This window comes from Sminthopsis crassicaudata, chromosome 1, assembly GCF_048593235.1.
Source record: "Sminthopsis crassicaudata isolate SCR6 chromosome 1, ASM4859323v1, whole genome shotgun sequence".
Classification (NCBI taxonomy): domain Eukaryota; kingdom Metazoa; phylum Chordata; class Mammalia; order Dasyuromorphia; family Dasyuridae; genus Sminthopsis; species Sminthopsis crassicaudata.
Genome location: NC_133617.1, coordinates 19294064 through 19317503, shown reverse-complemented (window position 1 = coordinate 19317503; position 23440 = coordinate 19294064). Strand labels below are relative to the sequence as shown.

Here is a 23440-nt window from a genome sequence, read left to right as displayed (position 1 = left end):
CCTCTCCGGCACAGCCTTAAAATGAACCAATTTGAAGCCTCCTTTAACCCTAATGAAGTTCACATTTGGCTTCTGATCTCAAAGGGTTGATGAGGCTGTGATTTAAAAGGTTGAAACAATTTCTAACCAAAGTACAAAGTGAGCCTGGAAAAGGAAATATGGAATCATCCTCTGTTCCTGTGAAGGATCTGAGCTGAACTAGGGCAAGGAAAATCCTGAGAGATGCAATTACTGAGCATCCAAGGTACTAGGAGGTGCTGAAGTATTTATAAAGATTTCAAGGCTTTCATCTAGAAAATAGTTCTTGGGGTTTAAAGGCTCTGTTTCTCAAGTATGAGACAGCATTCTTAAACAGAGGGAGTGGCATAGGTTGAGATCACCAAATGGGACTGAAAGGTTTTTCAGGCTCTGAAGAAGAACACAAATTCATCTTCACATGATAAACGGGTGGGGGGGAGAGAGACAAAACTGTGTCCAAAAAGCCCCACATATGCTTTAAATGTTAAGTAATTAGCATCTAGGAAACTATCAAATAACATCTTTTTTACATTCCTTGCTATAGAAGTAGGAACTGATCATTTAGCCTTCCTTTTGAGCATTCCATTTCACTGGCATTAGAGTGAATCTCCACCTCATGCTTGGAGCAGATCCCAGAAGTGACAGATGCAGTAAGCATGAAGATTTAACGAAAAAAAAATAAAAAATAAAAATCCAACAGCGTTTAGAAAGGCTATTTGCTAAAAATCTGACCCCAAACTATACGTCAAGGGATAGACATAAATGCTGCTTAAAGCAATCAGCATGCGATTTAACAAAATGATTATTAAAAATTGGCTATCACGTGCAGTATTTCTGCAATCGATTAAAATCCAAAAGGTCTGACTTTACTTCAAGCAATCAAGACTCTATTCTGAATTTATAACAAATGGATCTGACCTTTAAACCACTTAAAAAAAAATCTGTTAAAAAAAAAAAAGCCATGATAAAATACTTCAGTTAAATATTTGCAATTCAATCACATTAAGTTTTATTTCATTCTGTTCACCGATATTCCCACAATCACTGGAATCGAGGCCACACATAGCTCCAAAAGAATAAAACCTTTCCTTAAGTCACTTTCTTTTGAAATAGGTCTGTGGATTATCAAGAAACCACCCCCCACCCCCTCCCCTTTTAGTTTTAGGGTGAATATAGATGAATATGGAATGCAAGAACTGCAATTGAGCAGACAGCACAAAGCAGCAGCCTATACTTAATCATTCCCCCCTCTATTATATTAGCTGTGTCCCCTCCATTATATTAAATGGTGTCAGGAGAGTGAGTGATCTGGAGGGTGAGGACAATGAAATTCATTCTTAGAGTGCCTAAGATTTCTGCCATTACTGATTTGGAGAAGACAAATGTGGTCTCAGGCATGAAGTCTACACCATAAAAGGATCTAATTTTTTTTTTTTTTATATAGAACTCCTACCCTTAGTAAATATCATCCCCCTGTACCAGAGTAAAAGAAAAAAAAAAAAAAAAAAAAAAAAAGCCCAAAACTTAATTCTTAAAAAAAAAAAAAAAATGTGTGCAGAAAAAAAAGGGAGTTTGCCTAATTCTTACCCCTCCCAATTTGCTTCCAACCAAGCCAGAGCCTTTCTTTAATATGCTGAGCCCTTCCATACCCTCCAGAAATGGGCGGCCCACAGTAAAGCCAAATATAGGGGGGGAGTGTGTGTGCTGCACAGAGATGCACACCGCACACTCAGCGGGTTTCCTCTCCCAGGGCTCCAAACCTCCCAAAAAGGACTAGGAGGGACTGAGGCCTGGAAAGGCCCCATTTTCTCCTAAGGTTCTGCTGAGCCTGTCAAGCTGCCTCCCTGAACAAATTCAAATCACTGAAGCTAGGAAGAGAAATGGAGAGGGGGGGGAGAGGGAGGAGAGCAGGAGCACCAAGAGCTATTACAGGGGAGCTGGAAGGAGGAGAAAGGTAGAAGGGGAAGAAAGGAAAGAGAGGAGAGAAGGGAAAAACGGAAGGGAAAAGAGAAAGGGTTAAAGGGAGAGGGAGGGGGAAAGAAGAGGGTACAGAAATGGGAGGGAAAAAGGAGGAAGGGAAGGAGGAGAGGAGAGAGAAGAGGTGGAGGAAGCAGGGGAAGGGAGGGGGAAAGAATGGAAAAAAGCAAGAGAAAAGGGAAGGAGAACGGAAAAGGGAGGGAATAGGAAAAGGGGGAAGGGGGAGAGGAAGAAAGGAAAGGGAAGGGAAGGGGAGAGGGCATGGAAGAGGTGAAAGGAAAAAGGAAAGGAGGGTCGGGGAGGGGAAGGAGGGGGGATGGAGGCTGGAAAGGAGGCTAGGCGGAGGGGAGAAGGTGGGAAGGGGGAGGGCAGCCTGGGGAAGGGGAGAGGGGTCTGGGGAGAGGGAGAGCAGGCTGGGGACGGAGTAGAAGGTGGGGGGGCAGGGAAGGCAGGCTGGGGAGGGGGAAGGCAAGGCCAGGAAGGGGGAGAAGAGGCTGGGAGGGGGAAGGGAGGCTGGAGAGGGGAAGGAGGCATGGGGAGGGGGAAGGGAGGCTGGGAAAAGGGAAGAGAGGCAGGGAAGTGGGGGAGGCGCTGGGGAGGGGGAAGGGCAGTGAGGAGCTTTCCCCCCAGAGAGGGGAGCGGCGGGAGAGCGGGCCGGGAAGGGGGGACCCCCCCGTCCCCGCTCGGCCCCCCGATCCCCGGCCGCGGAGCCCCACCTGCGCCCACCCCCCGGCCGCAAGCCGGGCGGCCCCGCCCAGGCCCGACTCCCCGACCCCAGCCCCTCCGCAGCCCGCGCGGCTCACCTGCCTAGAGGTGCCCGCGCCAGGAGCCCGAGGCGCCGCCGCCGCCCAAGTCCCGCAAGCTCCGCAGCCGACGAGCGAGTGTCCAACCGCTGCCGCCTCCCGCCTGGCACTGAGCGCGGCGCGGCGCGCGGGGATGCGCGCGGCCCGGGGGCGGGGCCGGGACCGGCGGCGGCGCTCGCGCCCCTCTCGGCGGCCGGCCCCGCCCCCGGCCCGGCCCAAGGGGAGGGACGAGGCCCGGCAGCGCCAGCTCAAGCCCCGCCTCCTCCCCTAGGGCCACCGCCCTAGCCCGAGATCGCCCAGCCCAGAGCAGGGGGCGGGACGGAGCAGCGCCCGCTCTGGCCTCGCCCCTGGACCGCGGGACGGGGAGGAGCCAGGCCGCGCTCCGCCTCCCCACGCTCTTGCCAATAATAGCGCGCATGCGCTCCGCCCACTCTCCCGTCCTCCCTCCCTCTAGTTCCAGGCCACGCCCAGAGCCGTGGAGCTCCGCCCAATCCCTCCGAAATTCCCTAGCCTGAGTCCGCTCGGTCTTCTCAGGGTCCCGCCCACTCCTCCACAAACTCCTCCCTGTAGCCCCGCCTCTTCATTCTCTAATTGCAGCCTGGGGCAACCGGGAGGCCCCCCCCCCCCTCGCCCCGCCGCCTCTTCCTTTGCGAGGCTCCCAGAAGCAATTCCCCACTCTGAGGGAAAGTGCCCGAAAAGCCGAGAGTTTGAATCCAGCCTTCCCACGAGGCAGCTGGAGGGCGCAGTGGTTAGGGCTCTGGATCTGTAGAACCCCCGAGTTCAAATGTGAGAAAACGAGCCACCTGCGGCCTTGCAAAGGGGTTCTCGGAAGCAACAGAGGTCAATTTCAAGGTTTTATTTTGCTACATGTGTTACCTCGAGCAAGTTAATCAAGCTTCAGTTTCCCCTAGTCTGGAAAATAAATCCCGGCTGCGGTCGGGGCGGCCTGATTTCTCTCTGACCCTCAGCTTCTTTGTCCGCGATCTAAGAGGGGGGTGGGTGACCGGGCCGCTCGGAATCCCGTCTGCACCACACCGCCTGGCCGAGTTGTGCCCCCGGGCGAGGTCTCTTTTTCTGAGCCTCAGTAAACGTGAGGGGGAATGGACCAGACCCGCGAGATCAAATCCTGGACGTCCGGGCCGGAGGTTTCTTTTTTTTTTTTTTTTTTTGCCTTTCTTTGTACCCCCAACAATTGGCTCAGAACCTGGCACATTGTAGGTGATTTGACTGACCAAAACATGATTTCTAAGGTCTCTTCCACCTCTGACATTTAAAAATCCTCTAACTCTGTAATCCCTCTGAAAGTAGAGAAGACTTGCTTTGTACCAGGCCTTCAGAGGAGGGCACAGTTACAGCGCTCTAGTGCGCTGCAGCGTCAGAGGCAGGAAAGCCTGGTGTGAATCTCTCCTGTGCTGCTCTTTGGCCACGGGCAAAAGCTGACCCTTTCCCCATCTGTAAGAGGGCCTTCCCTAGATCATCCCCAGGGTTGGATTGTGATTGAAAAGGGATGCTCCACGCAAGGCCTTTGGTGAGCATTAAAGGACCTAATAAGAGCCGATTATTATTGCCAAAGCCTGTTCTGGGCTGGCGGCGCTGGCTAACCCCCATCTAATCATTAATTAAAGCAGGGCCTCTTAGGCTCCCCTGTATCATAGTTCAGTCTGTGAAGTCCACGGAGCCCTTCTCAGAAGGATGGTTTTTAAGGCCCAAAATAAAATACTGAGTGGGTATCTTCAACACAGAGAAGATCCAACTCACTTCCAGCTGATCAGTGATGGACACAATCAGCTACACCCAGAGAAGGAACTCTGGGAAGTGAATGTAAAATGTTTGCACTATTGTCTTTCTACCCAGGTTACTTTTACCTTCCCAATCCAATTCTTCATGTGCAATAAGAAATTCGGTTCTGCACACATAGATTGTATCTAGGATATACTATTAACGCATTTAACTTGTATAGGATTGCCTGTCATCTAGGGGAGGGGGTGGAGGGAAGGAGGGGAAAATTCAGAAAAGAAGGGAGTACAAGGGATAATGTTGTAAAAAAAAAAATTACCCATGCATATGTACTGTCAAAAAAATTATAATTATAAAATAAATAAAAATAAAAAAATAAAATAAAATACTGAGGATCACAAAGGACACCAATTATACTGGAAAAGTTAGGGAAATTTTTAAAATGCTAAAAACCACTTTATTAATTTACCATTTATTGATTCATGTTGTGATGTTGGTTTTATTGATGTATTATTTATTAATTTTATTTAAAAGATACTCTATTCCGAGCTGGAAGTGACCCTAGAGATGTAGTTGAAACCCCTCCCCCCCTAAGTGTTTTGCCCAATGTAACATAGGAAATTAATCCTCTGGTTCCAAATCTACAATTCCGATCTCTATACAATTAGATTGTGAGCTCTTTGAGAGCACAGATCGATTTGAACTTTTCTGGAACACAGTAGGCATTTAATAAATCCTTACTTACTGACATCTCTCCCACTAGATTGTGAACTCCTTCAGGACAAGAACTGTCTTTTGCCTTTCCTCCAATCCCTGGTTTAGCACAGTTCTGGCATACAGTAGGTGTTTAATAAATGCTTGCTGGCACCTCTCTCTTTAGGTTATGAGTTCTTTGAAGACAAGAATTCTTTTGCCTTTCCTCCAATCCCTGGTTTAGCACAGTTCTGGGACACAATAGGTGTTTAATAAATGCTTGCTGACACCTCTCTCTTTAGGTTATGAGTTCTTTGAAGACAAGAATTGTCTTTTGCCTTTCCTCCTTTCCCAGATTAGCACAGTTCTGGGACACAGTAGGTGTTTAATAAATGTTTGCTGTCACCTCTCCCTTTAGGTTATGAGTTCTCTGAAGACAAGAACTATCTTTTGCCTTTCCTCTTATCCCAGGTTTAGCAGTTCTGGCACACAGTAGGTGTTTAATAAATGCTTGCTGTCACCTCTCCCTTTAGGTTATGAGTTCTCTGAAGACAAGAACTATCTTTTGCCTTTCCTCTTATCCCAGGTTTAGCACAGTTCTGGCACACAGTAGGTGTTTAATAAATGTTTGCTGTCACCTCTCCCTTTAGGTTATGAGCTCTTTGAAGATAAGAACCGTCTTTTGCTTTCCTTGTATCCCTGGCGCTTAGCACAGTGGCTGGCACATAACAGGCACTTAATAAACGTTTACTGACCCTTCCAGGCTACCTGCTTCACATTTATGGCAATGGTATTTGAAAGGCTCAGTTAGATGTTTTCACTCCTAATTTTAGGACATAAGTGTCGTTTCTGGTGATTTACTCCTGGCTCTGGCGGCTGCCCAAGGATCAGAGTGCCACCTCATCAGCTGGTCAGCTGAGTGACTGCTTACTTACAGAGAGAGCAGGAAGAGATTGCACAATCAGCCACACCAGCGGAAACAGCACCCAGCCTCCCAGCCTCCCAGCAAAGCCTCCATTGCAACTGGGAGGAAGGAAACACTTAGAAGAAGTGACAGTTGGCAAGGAGGCCCCTGAGGGTCCCGCTCCCACTCTGTAAGCTGGAGCGTCAAAGACAAACAAGCAAGATGCTCTAGCCAGACACAAGCTTCAGCAACCCAGAGTGGAGATGGGCAGAATGAACACTTTCTAAAGCTGACATGCTTGCTGACCTTCTCCAAAACCCCCAGCTCTCTCTCTCTAGGAAAGAAAGCCATGATCCCCGTTTTGCCATGAGTAATCTGAAAAAAAGGAGTCAGTTACTTCTACTAAAACATTTATGGAAACCATATAAATCAGAAGGAACTGCAAGCCCCCAGAAGGAAAGAAAACAAAATGGGGAGCGCCGGGAGGTAGGGCCTGGAAACTCTCAGGGGAAAATAAAAATGCACTAGCAGGAATATTGATTTTTTTGCATTGCTCTCCAGTACAGCATGCCCTGGGCATGGGCAATGGTGGCTAAGCCAGTGAAAAATTTGTAAGCAGGGAAGAATAATTGCCTCAAGTAAAGGAGAAAAAGGAGAGAAAAAAAAAACCTCCCCACGGCCTTTTTCTGCACTAAAGGGAATTCAATCCAGTTTAACTAGGCGCTGTGCTAGTTCCAGCTCCCAGGAGATTATATTCTCCAGAGTGGGAAAAATATAAACAGATCATAATAATATTAGCTAGCATTTACATAGCACTTGAAGATTTGCAAAATGCCTTACATGGATCATCTCCTTGGATGCTCAGAAGGACCCTGTGGAGTAGATGCTATTATTATTCCCATTTTTCAGATGAGATGACTAAGCCTGTGAGAAGCTTGGTGACTTAGTGAAGTGTCTGGGGCAAGATTATAACTTCTCCAAATTGGGGCAGCTAGGTGGTGAAGTGGATAGAGCACCAACCCTGAATTCAGGAGGACCCGAGTTCAAATCTGGTTTCAGACACTTAACACTTTCTAGCTGTGTGACCCTGGGCAAGTCACTTAACCTCAGCCTCAGGGAAAAAAAAAAAAAAAACAAAAACAAAAACAAAACTCCAGATCCAGCTCTTTCTGTTATATTATATTTCCCCCCTCCCCCTGCCATAAAAGGGACCAATCCTTGGACTTCTAGGTTGGAAATTTTTATCTCTAAAGGAATGCTATGGGGGTAAATAAACATCCCACTGGAGCCAGAGTAAAGGCCAAGCAGTACTGCCCCAGGTCAGGGTCTCCACATCAGGAGAGCAGGATGAAATTCCAGAGACCTCAGATATTTGTTCACTTGTCATGCATGTCTGGTGTTCACCCCACAGAATCTCTGCTTTTTACTACCAATACTGAAAAATGACCTAGAAAAGGAGAAGGGGGAGTCAGTTCTGAGGGAAAAGGAGAATGGGGCCTAAGGTAACTGTGAAGGTGCCATCTGTCTCCCTCACCTCTTCCTTCCCATCTTCCTCAATTTCAGGGATTCAGCAGGGATAATATTCCCTCACAAAACACCTGCTCAAACTCTACTGTGAGCTTGTTTTAGGAACCAGAGACTATTTTCCTTCGGAAATTTAACAAACTGTGTCATCTCAGGTCAGACACTTGGGTCATCTCACTCTCCTCATCTCTGAAACCAGAAGGTTAGACTCCATGGTTCCCAAGGTTCTAGCTCCAGATCTAGGCTCTTCCCATCCTCCTTTTCTAGGCCTCCACCTGAGGAGGGGTGTTTTCTTCCCTCCCTAACACCTGATACAGAACCCCAAAGAAAAGCCAGCCAGAGTTGGAGTTAAGGGCCTGGTACCATTCCAAAAGAAGATCCCACATAAATCTAAGGTGTTTGATAAATGCCAATACGAAAAATGACACTCTAGATAAACTCAGATGAATCCCTGCCAGGTGGTACTCCAGTTTGGATCCATCTTGGCAAAGAAGAAGGTTCTTTCATGCATGGATCTATCATTATTGGGCTCATAAGCCCTTGACCCAGAAGCTGCATCTGGGTTGGCCCGAGCTCACGACATCCAAGCCAGCCAAGTCCTCTCCCCTGTGAACAGCAGACCGTCCCAGCTCCTCACAAACAGGAAATAGAAGGCACCAGAGCAGCTCACAACCACCAAGAGGCTTTCTAATCAATGCAGTGAACTCCATGTACTTTGGACAACGGAAGCTCCTAATTCACAAGGCCCTCTGACCTTGGCTGCATGGCAGCAGAAAGATAGAACGGGAAATGTCCATCAATCTCCCCCATGCACACACCCTGGTCCTGTCCCATCAACAACAAAAAAGCCAAACGCTACATAAAAAACAGCTGGATGTTTGTGTGAATGTTTCCATTTTCATCTGGAAGTAGGACTGGTGTGGAGACATTCTGTGTACAGACATTCTGGATTTGAAATCAGAAAAAAAAAAAAAAAAATGGAAATTTAGGCTGGATGTCAAGGGGAAGCTTCCCCTAACAATCTTGCTGTTGTTCAGTCATTTTTTTCAGTCATGTCCAGCTCTTCCTGACCCCGTTTGAGGTTTTTTTGTCAGAGATACTAGAGAAGTTTGCCATTTCCTTCTCCAGTTCATTTTACCACAGAGGAAACTGAGGAAAACTGAAGGTGAAGTGACCTGCCCAGAATCACATGGCTAGGGAGTATCTGAGGCTGGATTTGAATTTAGGAAGATCAGTCTTCCTGACTCCAGTCCCAACATTCTATGCTCTATGTCTTAAGCTAGTTTGTTCTTGAAGAATACCATGACATCTGGGAGGCAATGCCATGCAGGTGAATTGCATTTAAATGAGGGAGGGCTGTGCAAGGGCATAGCCTCACTTTCCCACAGTCATTAGAGCTGTCCAAAATGGCCACGACTGCTAAAAGGGATGATGAGTTCTCTCTCAAGCAGGATTGAAGTAGAGCTTCCTCTCTGTTCAAATCCTACCCTCTTGGCACACCCTCAACTACTACTACCTTCCTTCTGTGATTGCCTCCAATCTATTCCTGCATAGCTCTTTAAAAAATTATTTTTAATAAAAAAATATTAAAATAAATAAAGAATACAAGATCCTTGAGCATAGCAACTTTTTAAAATCATCATATCCTTAGCATCCATTGCCTTGCACTTTGTGAAATGTTAGTAGGTATTTGTTTACTTAAATTGAATTTATATAAGTAAACTATAATTGGATGGGTAAAAAAAATTTTTTATGCTTTTTTTTTTTTTACTGAGACAATCAGGGTCAAGTGACTTGCCCAGGGCCACATAGGTAGGAAATATTAAATGTCTGAGAACAGATTGGAACTCAGATCCTCCTGGTTTTGGGACTGGTGCTCTATCCACTGCACCAACTAGCTATCCCTACACTCATTTTTCTAGTTTTTCATTTTTTTGGTTTTGCTTAACTGATTCTTGATGTCTCAATGAATCATTCATTTCTATTTGTTTAGTTCTGATTTTTAATGAGTTATTTTCTTCATTAGCTTTTTTTTACTTCTTTTTGTATGTGTCCAATTGAGTTTCTAAATGAATTGTTTTGCTCTATGGAATTTTTTTTCCCTACGCTCATTTTTTTTTTTTTTTTCTTTTCCTGAGGCTGGGGTTAAGTGACTTGCCTAGGGTCACACAGCCAAGAAGTGTTAAGTGTCAGAGACCAGAATTGAACTCTGGTCCTCCTGAATTCAGGGCTGGTGCTCTATCCACTGAGCCACCTAGCTGCCCCACCTACGCTCATTTTTCAAAAAAGAAATTGAGTTCTAAATTCTCTCTTGCTCTCTCCAGCCCCACCCCAATCCATTGAAAAAAGTAAACAATATAATATCAATTATAAATGTGAAATCATCCTGCATTTATCTTGTACATAGTTACACAGTTATTTAGTTACACAATTATTAGTACATAGTTATTTATATATTGTCCTCCCTGGGTTGCACAGTGAATAGATTACTGGGCTTGGAATCAGGAAGAGCTGAATTGAAATCTACCTTATAAAATGGTAGGAAAATAGCAGTATCTTCCAGGGTTATCCTAAAGACCAAATGAATTGATATAATGAATTTAGCTCAAAGCCAGCACATAGTAGGTGATTAATAAGTGTTTATTGCCTTCCCCCTTCCTACTTAAAATGTGGTTTCAGTTACTTCTCTATAAAAAAAGAAAGATTTGAATAGGAAGGCCGTCTAATTGTAAATATGGAACCTTTGAATGGAGCAGCTTAAAGGCAGGAACTGTCTTTTGTCTTTTTTTTGACACTCCCCTTCACACAGCACTTAGCTCAGCCTCCAGCTTAATAGGTGCTTAATAAATGCGTATTAACTAACTGAACACTTGCCAGAATTGTTCTTTTCTGGGTCAAGTTTGGACAAGATGGAGGCTGAGGTGCTATCTAACACTCAGCTTCTGGGATTCTGTGACATCTGATTTTTATTCCTAGATCTATCACTAATTAGCTGTGTGTATAATTTACTCTCCTTTCTTGGAGAGTAGATTTATCCTTAAATTTATCCTTGGGTAAAATGAGAGGGGAGGAGAGAGGGAGAGAGCACTGAAGGGAACAAGTTAGGTTCCTTTGCTGTTGTAATCACTCACTAATCTGCATCTTCCATCAAGAAGTAAGTAAGATAAAGGTTAGCTGGTCAAAGTTTAATAACATTCTCCCTAGAAAGGAAAAATGTATCATCACAAACTTTCAAGTTTCATCTGCAAGATTAACACTTTCTTAAGTCTTAACAATCAGGAAAAACAATAATCAGGCACTGATTTGTAATATTACTGACTTCTAAGATGTGATTACAATGAAAAATTAGGAATCAAAGGATCTTGACTGGATGACTTTACACTAGTCACCTTTCTAGATCTCAAAAATCATCTCTGGGGACACATCTAGTCACCTCACTAGTCACCTCTCTAGATCCAAAAGTGTAAGGGCCCTTTAAATGGGAGGACACAGTGCATCGGGAGATTGAGGCCGGGAAATAATTTCTGTGGATATTAGGACTGCCCTTGGGCGGGATCCTGGCCATATTGAGATAGTTTTGTAATGGGTGACTCTCTCGCTGATTGGCTGTGTGTGTGACCTCACAGGCCCTATGTAAGCCCACTGCAGGCAGCAACCGCCCTCTTTAACCTCGTGCTGTTCACCCTGGCTCCCCAGCCTGGGTGGCCAAGCCAAGATGGGTAGCCAAAAGAGGTAAGGGTTTTGGTAGTGAACACATGGGTCTTCTGACCAGGTGTTCACTCGGGAACCAACAAGTCAGGGCATCAAGTCAGGGCATTATGTGAGTAGGTATAATAAAGGCTTTTAAGATTACACGTGGTTGTTCTTGAGTGCGCTACCGGTTATTAAGCTACAGATTCAAGAGATTGTGGCCAGAGACCTTTGAAGGCCTCAGAAGAGGCGAGCCGGGTAGAGTTCACACTGCAAAGGACAGTGGTCAAAGGTACTCTGGTGGGTCTAGGACAGACTAGTAATTGTAACTGCCAGGAGAGCACGTTACACAAAAGGTTGGCTTAATAATAATAGTTAGAACTTATAGAGCCCTTTAAAGGTCTACAAAGTGCTCTACAAATTTTATCTCACAATCTGCACACAAAAATCTGGGCTGTAGGTGCATCATTATCCCCATTTTATAGAGGAGTAACCTGAGGCAGACATGAAATGACTTGCTCAGAGTCACCTAGCTAGTAAGGATCAGAGACTAGGTTTGAATTTAAGTCTTTCCTCTTGAGTCCAGGTCCTTGGTTGCTAGCCACTGAACTACCTCTAAAATCTCTTCCAGCTCACGATTTATGTCTCCTGGGACACCAAAGGCAGCATTCATTTTTCTGTACCACATTAGGCTTTGAAGAGTCAAATTTACCCAAGATTACAATGTGATCTAGAATGTGACAGAGGTAAAAATGAACGCAGCTATTTCCTAACTCCATGTCAATCCTTTCCAAGATACTATTTCTCTTTTCTGAAATAATATAGCTCCAAGTTTACTTTTTTGTTATTTTCCCCTTTTTGAATTTGAATTGCTAGTTTATCTTCTCCATCACCAAATATAGGGTATCTCCCCAAAAAGATAAGTGAACTGTGCTAAGATTTTGGGGACACCCTGGAAAGCCTGCCTCAGGCTCTGTAGCAAAGAATTAAAAAGTAAGAAAAAAGATGGAAATCCTACAAACTCAGCCACCCACTCAGGTCTTTGAGCACACATACTATTATTAAGCACCCACCGGACCACATCTCGGCAAAGAGGAAGGAAGGAGGTGGATTTTCTCCTCTCTAACTCAGGGTCAAGCTCAGGTCACTATAATTACCCATCAATTCAGGTTTTCCAGGTTTCAAGGCTATTATTAATGCTCACTTTCCAAAGCCAAATATTGATTTTACCACACTCTCTCTCTCTCTCTTTTTCTCTTTTTAAAACCTCACCTGATCTAAAGCACTTGAACAGAGGGATATGATCTCCCCCTTTACCTCCATCAGAGGGAGGAAGGACTGGTTTTATTTGCTCTAGATCAAGCGATTGTACCAAAGGAGGATTGGGCTCCCAAATACTTCAAGCTCTTACACAAAGTCCCTGAATGTGGGGAAAAGCTATGGGTTCTACCAGGGAAACTCAAAGGTGTTCAAAAGTGTATCACCCTCATAAGTGTCACCAGAGGAAGAAAGGCAGTTCAGTGACTATCTGGCTCAATCCCATTCTTTTTATTTCATTTTGGTTTATTTTTGTCCAAAGGAATTATTTTTTCCAGAGGGTGGAGCACCCAGTATGGCATCTCCCTCCATCTGTGCTTCTCTGCACCTGAGTGTCCTGCAGAATATGTCAATAGAACTGATTAAATTGGGGTTTTTTTGTATCCCTAGTACCTAGCACAGTTCTGCATACTGTAGGTGCTTAATAAATGTGTGTTGACTTCAACTGAATTAGAGAGTTGTTTTGGGTCACCAAGAAGGTGAATGATTCACTCAAAGTAACATAAGTATATGGCTTTTGAGCAACTGGCTCAATCCCATTCTTTTTATTTCATTTTGGTTTATTTTTGTCCTAAGGAATTATTTTTTCCAGAGGGTGGAGCACCCAGTATGGCATCTCCCTCCATCTGTGCTTCTCTTCACCTGAGTGTCCTGCAGAATATGTCAGTAGAACTGATTAATTTGGGTTTTTTTTTGTATCCCTAGTACCTAGCACAGTTTTGCATACTGTAGGTGCTTAATAAATGTGTGTTGACTTCAACTGAATTAGAGAGTTGTTTTGGGTTACCAAGAAGGTGAATGATTCACTCAAAGTAACATAAGTATATGGCTTTTGAGCAACTGGAGGCAATCAGGACTCCGGCTCCAGTGATTTTCCTGACCCTAAGACTGACCTTCGGTCCTTTGCTCTCTCAAGCTTCTTGGTTCTTTGTGATCACTTTTGATTTGTGGGATCCTGAGCAAGTCACCCTTTGGGATTTATCTTCCTCATCTATAAAAAGAATGAATCATAAGAGACACAACCTGTGAACTGCCCTTTCTCATATCCCCTTCCAACTCTGGAATAGTCACCGGATTATCTGAGCTGAAAATCCTGGCGTGGACCAACATCTCATCCCTTGCCATAGTGCCAATCCCTGTTCTTTCTAGCTTCTATTTCCAAAATATCCCTCTCGGGCCCCCATTGTCCTAAGTGGATTGAAACCCTTTCTTAGAACAGAAGTGTAACACACAGAATTCCTTCCCTTCTTCCTTCCTTCTTTCTTTCCATTTGAGGTAGGAAGGGCCTTAGAACTGGGAAGGCCAGGGCCCTAAAACTGGGGATGTCAAAACTGGAGGGGCTTTAGAATAGGGAATGTAAGAGCTTGGAAGGACCTTAGTATAAAATCTGAGCTGGGAGGGACATTAGAATACAGAGAAAGTCTGAGCTGAAAGGGGACATAGAACAAGAGATGTCAGAGCTGGGAGGGACCTTAGAACACAGAGAAATTGTGAGCTGGAAGGGAGCTTAGAATAGGGGATGGTAGGACTGGGAAGAACCATAGAACACAGATAAATTGTGAGCTGGGAGAGGCCTTTGACTAGGGGATGTTAGAGTTGAGAAAGACCTTAGAACACAGAGAAAGTCAGAGTTAGGAACAGCTTAGAACAAAGGGCCAACTCCTCATTTGCCAGCTAGAGAAACAACTATCACTTCCATTTTTTCATCTGATTTTCAAAATGAGTCCCTCCTTCTTCCAATGCTAGGGGGTACCTGCTCTGTCATTTATGTCCTAGTAGAACTGCCCAAGCCTGAAAGATCTAGTGTCTTGCATGAGGTCCCTGGTCTTTCTGACTTGACTGCTGAAACTGCTCCCATCATTATGGCACAGGGGATTTACGTGGATCTTGCCACACGATTAGTGGCAGAGCTGAGCTTTGACCCTGGATTCTCTCCTGCCAGTACAAGGCAAGGAGGAGAGAACGGGGTCCTTTCATCCATCTGTGGAGTATAATCACTGCCTATTCCAGCTTGGGATCCCCAAGCCCTGCCCTTTGACATTCTGCTCCTCCTGAAAGCAGACATAATTCCATTTATTTGTGTATCTCACTCTCCTAACATAGGCCCCTGTCTATAGAATACATTTAATAAATGTCCTGGAATGGGGGCACCCCAGCGTAGTGGACAGAGTCGAAAGACATTGGCCTTGAGAGCCAGAAACATACGGGTTCAAATCTTGTTTCAGATATTTACTGGCTGTGTGACTCCGGCCAAGTGAGTTAACCACTCTGGGCCTTGGTTTCTGAATCTGTGAAATGAGAGGGTTGGACTCAATGGTCCCTAAGGTCCTTTCCATTTCTAAGTCTATGACCAGATGAATGAGGAGCCATCTGTTGGCAGGAAACTGACACTCATTTGTCTCTCCCACCCCCACCCCATGGGCCATTCATGTCTCTGGAGCGTTCATTATTCTGGGACGGAGGAAAATATAAGCTCAATTCTCCAAGCTACCCATACCCCCATCTGCTCCCAGTTCCCAGAGGCTTCCATTTCTGACAGTGTTTTTCACATATGCAAATACAGACACTGCTTCAAAGGGGATTAGACTGCTCTGGGGATGAAAACAGGGTGGAATTACAACCCAAATACCAAAGGCAGGTAAGGAGGCAGCTCCCAAGCCTCCTGGCCCTCCTGCATCAGATGTTTGGAGGATCAAGGTCTCAGATCTTACAGAGAAACAGAAACAGAGGGAGGGAAAGGGAGAGACAGAGATAGAGAAGCAGAGACAAGGAGAGACAAAGAAAGAAAGACAGATAGGGAGCACATAGAATGATGGAGCATAGAATTAGAGCAAGGAATCATAGGATGCTTAAGACCAGAAAGAAACATCCTGTCTTAAAAACAAACAACAAAAACTCACAAAAAAATGTTGGATCAAGAGGAAGTGTCAGAACATAGAAATTTTACAAACTTTCAAACACTGGATGTCAATTCTAGGAATGGCCTTAGAACAGGGAATATCAGAAGGTGATTAAGAACAGGGAAAATATCAGGGCTAGAAGAGGCCTTAGAACAGGGGATGTCTGTACTGGAAGGGCCTTAGAACAGGGGATGTCTGTACTGGAAGGGCCTTAGAACAGGGGATGTCTGTACTGGAAGGGCCTTAGAACAGGGAATGTCTGTGCTGGAAGGGCCTTAGAACATAGAATGTCAGGGCTGGGAGGGACCTTAAGATGTAGCAAGGATGTACCATTATGATACCATTATAACACCACTTTTATGCTTATTACCTGTGGAAACTGGGTAAATCACTTAAACTCCCCAAGCCTCAATGCCTCAGTTTCTTTATCTGAACTTGAACAAAACTCAATTAGTTATGTCTCCCCTCCTACTTTAAATTAATTACTTTGTTAAGTAAGAACACTTCTTCATGAAATCCATCAATCAACTCTTGATGTCAACCAGGACTTGTATACCACCTTCGTTTGAAAGTTGCACTAATTAGCCCATTTAAGCCCAATATTCCCACAGCTTTTGGAAATTAGTTTGATTTTTTTCTTTGAAAATCTTTTTTGAAATTAATTTGTTTCAATAAAAACCCAACCTTTCCCAACCCAACAAATCGTCTCCAGGTCTATCGTCTTTCTGTCTGGAGGTAAGCAGCACATAAGATGGAGGCTATTTGTGTGCAAAGTTATAAATTCAAGCCACGTGACTCCAAGCCCCCAAATAGGAAAAGTTCTAGGCTCTGGGTACTAAGTTGGGCTTGCTGCTTTATTTAATATCCATCTATTTCTAGCTGACCTCGTGGGTGAGTTCAAATTCAGTTCCTAGAGGGGTTTGGTATACTCAGGAAGTGGGCAAGGAGCTGCCCCATTTCTCAGAATTTCCCACAGTTCTAACCTCCTGCTCTGAGAGGCTGCTAGTGTTGAGCTTCACTGTGAACCCTCTTGGCTAGTTCTATTCTTTGCCACAGCTCCGGCGATACTCAGGCTGCCCTCTGAACTGCAGACTGGCTCTAGCTCAGCTCTATAGGATTCGATTCCTTCCTCTTGGGTAAGATAGAAGGGAAGGAGAGAAGCAGACAGATAGGTAGAGAAAGACAGAGAAAGAAAAAGAGAGAAGGAAGAGAGAGGAAAGAAGGAGGAAGAGAGGGATGAAGGAAAGGAAGGTCAGAAAAAGGGAGAGATGGAGGGAGAAGGAAGAGAGAAAGGAGAGAGAAGGACCCTTTGGATCTTCATCTGGTTCTGGGATCATTCCACCTTTTTGGACAAATTTCTTAGGATGCACAATGCTCTGGTGATGACTTGGGTGCAAGGAGGTACATCTGCTTACTCAGTTGAGATTGACTAGTCTGATCAAAGAATGTTCTTACTAAAAAGATCATTTCTTTTGGGAAGAGAAAAGAGAATGATCCATGGATCCTTCCCCTTAGAGAAAGAATGAAGGTATCCTCTGAGGTTGCCAGCAGCATTGTATCTACTACAATGCCAGAATAAAACAAGGTAATCACCAGGAACTAAGGATACAGTTACAAAAGTGTGACAGCTCCAAATCCTCCAGGAGTTTGCATATTTACTAGGACAAGAGAAAATGTTCAAGCTGGGGGAGGCCTTAGAACATAGGATATCAGAAGTGGGAGGGGCCTTAGAACAGAAGATGACAGGTGGGAGGGGCCTTAGAACAGTGGGAAAGAGCTTAGAACAGGGAATGTTAGAGCTGGGAGGAGCCTTAGAACAGGGGATGTCAGAGCTGGGAGGAGACCTTAGAACAGGGGATGTCAGAGCTGGGAGGAGACCTTAGAACAGGGGATGTCAGAAGTGGGAGGGGCCTTAGAACAGGGGATGTCAGAGCTAGGAGGGGCCTTAGAACAAGGAATGTTAGAGCTGGGAGGAGCCTTAGAACAGGGGATGTCAGAGCTGGGAGGGGCCTTAGAACAGGGAATGTTAGAGCTGGGAGGAGCCTTAGAACAGGGGATGTCAGAGCTGGGAGGAGACCTTAGAACAGGGGATGTCAGAAGTGGGAGGGGCCTTAGAACAGGGGATGTCAGAGCTGGGAGGGGCCTTAGAACAGGGAATGTTAGAGCTGGGAGGAGCCTTAGAACAGGGGATGTCAGAGCTGGGAGGAGCCTTAGAACAAGGGATGTCAGAGCTGGGAGGAGCCTTAGAACAGGGGATGTCAGAGCTGGGAGGAGACCTTAGAACAGGGGATGTCAGAAGTGGGAGGAGACCTTAGAACAGGGGATGTCAGAGCTGGGAGGGAGCTTAGAACTGGGGATGTCAGAAGTGGGAGGAGCCTTAGAACAGGGGATGTCAGAGCTGGGAGAGCCTTAGAACAGGGAATGTCAGAGCTGGGAGGAGACCTTAGAACAGGGAATGTCAGAGCTGGGAGGGAGCTTAGAACAGGGGATGTCAGAGCTGGGAGGAGACCTTAGAACAGGGGATGTCAGAGCTGGGAGGAGACCTTAGAACAGGGGATGTCAGAAGTGGGAGGGGCCTTAGAACAGGGGATGTCAGAGCTAGGAGGGGCCTTAGAACAAGGAATGTTAGAGCTGGGAGGAGCCTTAGAACAGGGGATGTCAGAGCTGGGAGGGGCCTTAGAACAGGGGATGTCAGAGCTGGGAGGGGCCTTAGAACAAGGGATGTCAGAGCTGGGAGGGGCCTTAGAACAGGGGATGTCAGAGCTGGGAGGGGCCTTAGAACAGGGAATGTTAGAGCTGGGAGGAGCCTTAGAACAGGGGATGTCAGAGCTGGGAGGAGCCTTAGAACAGGGGATGTCAGAGCTGGGAGGAGCCTTAGAACAGGGGATGTCAGAGCTGGGAGGAGACCTTAGAACAGGGGATGTCAGAAGTGGGAGGAGACCTTAGAACAGGGGATGTCAGAGCTGGGAGGGAGCTTAGAACTGGGGATGTCAGAAGTGGGAGGAGCCTTAGAACAGGAGATGTCAGAGCTGGGAGAGCCTTAGAACAGGGGATGTCAGGGCTGGGAGAGCCTTAGAACAGGGGATGTCAGGGCTGGGAGAGCCTTAGAACAGGGGATGTCAGAGCTGGGAGGAGACCTTAGAACAGGGAATGTCAGAGCTGGGAGGGAGCTTAGAACAGGGGATGTCAGAGCTGAGAGGGACCTTGGAACAGCTTTGGGAAGTTTGATTTTGTTTTCTTTGCCAACATTTTTTTTAAATTAATTTTTTTTTCCAACTCTGCAACCCACTGATGTGGGTTAGAACAAGGAATATCAGGGCTGGGAAGGGAAGTAGAATAGGGCATAACGGGGCCCAGAAGCAGTTTAGACACCTTGCTCCAGTATTTTCTAATTATTTCTTTGGAAGCTGAGACCAAAGCAGTAATATTACTTGTTCCTGGACAAATAGGAAGTTCATGGAATGGAGCTGTCTGGCTTAAAGATCAGCTTTCCGTTAGATTTGCACGTTACTTTAAAACGGAGTTGAGAGTTCAGGAAGGATTCAGATTCAGATGCCCCTGTTTTTGGAAACTGAATTTGGAGAACTCCTCAGTGACCTGACAAGGCCCAGGTGAATCTCTAGGTAACTACTGCCAGCTGACACCTAGGGACACCTGGACTTGCCTCTTTATTTGCATTTGATCTGTAGCCCAGGTAAATAGGGAGCATGAGGTATTCATGGGGTAGAACCAGGATTTATTGAGTCGAAATCAATTATCTTACTTAGAGTAAAACCCTATTCGGTCTATTCAAGACCTTTTTGGAACCATTCGTATGCTAGGCCCCATTGCTCTTATTTTTTAAAGGATAAACTTGTCCCACAGCAGCCATAATGGCCTGAGCTGCCTTTACTCCACTTCCCCTGTTGTCCAAGGCTTTTTTTTTCATCGATTTCTCCTTCTCTCTTCCTTCTCCCTCCATCCCTCCCTTTTTCTGTCCTTCCTTTCCTTCATCCCTCTCTCCCTCCTTCTTTCCTTCTCTGTGTTTGTCTTTCTCTACCTATCTCTCCGTCTGCCTCTCTCCTCCCTCCCCTCTATCTCTCTCTTTTTCTGTCTCTCTCAGCTTTGTATCCTCAGCATTAGGACATAAAAGGCCTTCGGATCAACTGCCTCAAGGTGGAGGCGGCGGCGAGGGGGAGAATCTCCAAAGAGAGCTAACCTTTAAATCTGACCACTTGCTAAGGAATGGAGAAGAAAGTGCCCTTCCCTTCCCCCCCCCGTTTCCCTTCCCCCTCCCCCTCCCCCCTTTTCCCTTCCCCCTCCCCGCCTCCCACCTCGGAGGATTCTACTCCCAGAAAAGAATGAGGAGAAATGAAAGATTAAAGGAGAAAGAGTTATTAACCTATCCATCCTTTCTCGGCAATCAGGCACAATGGAGCAAGTCCAAGATTTGGGATGATAAGTCTTGGGTTCAAATTACTTCACTTAATTGCCTCCCGTGTAGTTTGACCTCTTCGGGCTTCCGTTCCCTCCACCAGAAAAAGTGGGAGGTCAGAAACAGGACGATATAACCTTTTGGGTTCATGGCCACGCCTCCTTCCCCTCCCCCACAGGGAAATATGGGTGAAATCGATGGACTCCTCAAAATGTTTTTCAATGCATAAAATACATGGGATGACAAAAGAAAGCAATTATATTGAAATATAGTTATCAGAATATTAAAAAAAAAAATCAGTCCATAGACTGCAGGTCAAGGAAGGGCAAATAAGCATCCTCCAAAGCATCCCCCCTCCCCCTGGCCTCTAACACTGGGCCCAAAGCTAGAGGAAGCGCGGAGCCCGGGTTAAGAACCCCGGGCCTGAAGCTCTCTGTCCGTCACTTTCAGCTCTAAATCCAATGATTTTCCCCCTAGCCGCTTAGCCCCTCCCTCCGTTTACCTGATAAGTAACCCCTCCCTTCTGACCCCTCCCTGTCCCTCGGCGACCTCTCACCTTTCCGGGCTAAGGGTGCAGTTGGTGGGCGCGCTGCGGGGGTCTCAAAGTTCTTCTTCATGTCCGACACTTTGATTGGCTTGTCATCTGTCTTGGTCGGGGGGAGGGGCGACGATGTGACCGGCTCGTCCCCGGTCCGGACCGGGAGAGAGGGCATTGAAGTGGCCCGCTCGTCCCTGGTTCGGGGCAGGAGAGGGGGCGTTGATGTGACCCGCTCGTCCCCGGTTCGGGCCAGGAGAGAGGGCGTCGATGTGACCCGCTCGTCCCCTGTTCGGGGCAAGAGAGAGGGCGTCGATGTGACCCTCTCGTCCCTGGTCTCCACCAGGAGAGAGGGCATCGAAGTGACTCGTTTGTCCTGGGTCAAGGCCGAGGGAGGGGGCGTCGGGGTGAGCCGCTTGTTCTCAGTCTGGGCCAGAGGCTGCGGCGGGGTCACTTCTGGCTGCCTCTGTGAGCCCCGGATCACGGAGGAGGTCACAGAGATCTGCAGCCGTCGGGGCTCCGGAGTCCAGTTTCCCGCCAGGGCGCACGGCAGGCGGCTCACTTGGCGGCCGGGGTCCGGCCCCCCGTCGGAGGAGCTGCTCCCCTGGCGGCTCAGGCAGCCCCGGGCGCTGCTCACCACTGGCCTACCGGGTTCGTGGGTCGCGGCCAGGCTGTGCACATGGAGCTCGCTCTCCTCCCGGACGTACACGACGGGGCCCCGCCGGGGAGCCCCTTGGAAATTCAGGGGCCGGCTCAGCCACAGCGTCTCACTGGAGACCTGCAGCAGACTGGAGGCTTCGGGGGGCTCCTCGTCCGGCCTAGGACCCGCCCGAGTCCTAGCGCTCGGGGCGCCTCCCCGGGGGGGCCAGACCGAGGTCTGCATGAGGTGGCTAAGGGACGGATAGGAGGCACCCTCTCTTTGCTCCCGTAGGCTCCACCAGGCGGGCACCCGGGCCGGTCAAGGCCAAACGCTTCGGGTCGACGCCCCGAAGTCGCGCATCCCCGGAGGGGGCGGGGCTACAGGAGCGGTGGCCCCGAACCCCCTCCCTCTCTACCCCTAGATTCGGTCCTCTGGGCGCCGGGCGAAGCCCTGGAGCTCCGGGTGCTTAAAAGGGGGAGGGGTGGCCGCGGAGCTCCTGGCGGACCATCTGCTGCCCCTTGGGCGGAGGAGGGAGAAGAGGAGGAGTAAGGAGGGAGAGGGAGGCTCTCCCCCAAGCCCCTCCTCGTAGCGGTAGCAGCTGGCTCCCGGAGGGGGAGTGCTGGGTGAGGAGGGGCTGCTCCCCGCCAGACTCCGGGACTGAAGCTTAGCTCTAACGAGGAAGAGAGGGGGAAATGAGGGGTGACCTCTACTAGGCAGGTGCCATCGACGGGAGCGCCCCCAGCCCCGGGTTCCCGGGCACCAGGAGGCGGGGGCCGCTGCTCAGAACTTCTGTGGCCGCACCGGGAAGCGGACAGAGGAGCCGGCGAGGGCTGCGGGATCCCTTGCAGGACGGAGGGGGGGCGGCAGGGAAGGGTGCTTTGGGCTCCCCTCCCCCACCCCCGCCGAGGCTTCTCCGGCGCAGCGAATTCCCGGCTCAGGGCCTTTTATGGTGTGCGAGGTGTCCTTGACTTTGGGGGGGGGGGGCAGAGTGGCGCCTGTGCAGAGGTGGGTGGGGAGTGAGCCCCTCACGGGGACTCGGGGAACCTGCAGGGGCCTCCAGGCTTCTCTCCTTCACTTCCAGCCTGGTCCTGCCCCCGGTTCCACCGGCTCCAGAGCCTGCTCTCCACAGCCCCGAGCCGGACACCCGAGGAGATTCCCCTGGGGGGCCCGGCTGAGCCGCTGCCCGCCCCCCTCCCGGTCACGTCCCTCCCCTCCCCCAGCACTTTACTCACCCGGGAGAGCTTCGGCTACTTCTGCAACGGCCTGCCTTTCCCAGGAGCCACCGGGCCTCGGTTTCCTTTTCTGTTAAATGGGAGAACTGGAGGGACGCAGTCAGAAAGGATGTTGGATTTTGGGGTCCGGGCTCCCGGGTACAAACCTAATACTTTCACGTGGGCGTGTTTGGGGGCCTCTCCCAGACCTAGTTACTGGTCTGGGAAATGCAAATAGAGACTTATAGGGTCTCTTCAAGGCTAAATCTAGGATTCTGTCGTCCTATATTGAAACATTCGAAGTTCAAAAAAAAAAAGCCCCTCCCAGCTCTGATATCCCTTGTTCCAAGGCCCTTCCTACCTCTGACATCCTCTGTTCTAAGCTCTCTCCCAGCCCTGACATTCCCAGTTCTAAGCTCTCTCCCAGCCCTGACATTCCCAGTTAAGCTCTCTCCCAGCTCTGACATTCCCAGTTCTAAGCTCTCTCCCAGCTGACATTCCCAGTTCTAAGCTCTCTCCCAGCCCTGACATTCCCAGTTCTAAGCTCTCTCCCAGCTGACATTCCCAGTTCTAAGCTCTCTCCCAGCCCTGACATTCCCAGTTCTAAGCTCTCTCCCAGCTGACATTCCCAGTTCTAAGCTCTCTCCCAGCCCTGACATTCCCAGTTCTAAGCTCTCTCCCAGCCCTGACATTCTCAGTTCTAAGCTCTCTCCCAGCCCTGACATTCCCAGTTCTAAGCTCTCTCCCAGCCCTGACATTCCCAGTTAAGCTCTCTCCCAGCTCTGACATTCCCAGTTAAGCTCTCTCCCAGCACTGACATTCCCAGTTCTAAGCTCTCTCCCAGCCCTGACATTCCCAGTTAAGCTCTCTCCCAGCACTGACATTCCCAGTTCTAAGCTCTCTCCCAGCCCTGACATTCCCAGTTAAGCTCTCTCCCAGCCCTGACATTCCCAGTTAAGTTCTCTCCCAGCTCTGACATTCCCAGTTCTAAGCTCTCTCCCAGCTCTGACATTCCCAGTTCTAAGCTCTCTCCCAGCCCTGACATTCCCAGTTAAGTTCTCTCCCAGCCCTGACATT

General features: G+C 47.9%; 1 protein-coding gene across 3 annotated transcripts in view; it reads right to left on the bottom strand.

Annotated features, from left to right (window-relative positions):
• The window catches only part of CORO1C (coronin 1C), a 106051-nt gene extending 85061 nt beyond the window's left edge, over positions 1 to 20990 (bottom strand). Inside the window, exon 1 of one of the 3 annotated variants that reach the window (XM_074295818.1) lies at positions 20534 to 20990. In XM_074295818.1, the coding sequence (XP_074151919.1) occupies positions 20534 to 20870 (337 nt within the window). In that variant the 5' untranslated portion in view covers positions 20871 to 20990. Of the gene's footprint in view, positions 1 to 2798; positions 2939 to 20533 lie in introns of those variants that run through there. The other 2 variants (XM_074295827.1, XM_074295836.1) reach the window with 2 other exon arrangements.
• Between the last annotated feature and the right edge of the window lie 2450 nt (positions 20991 to 23440).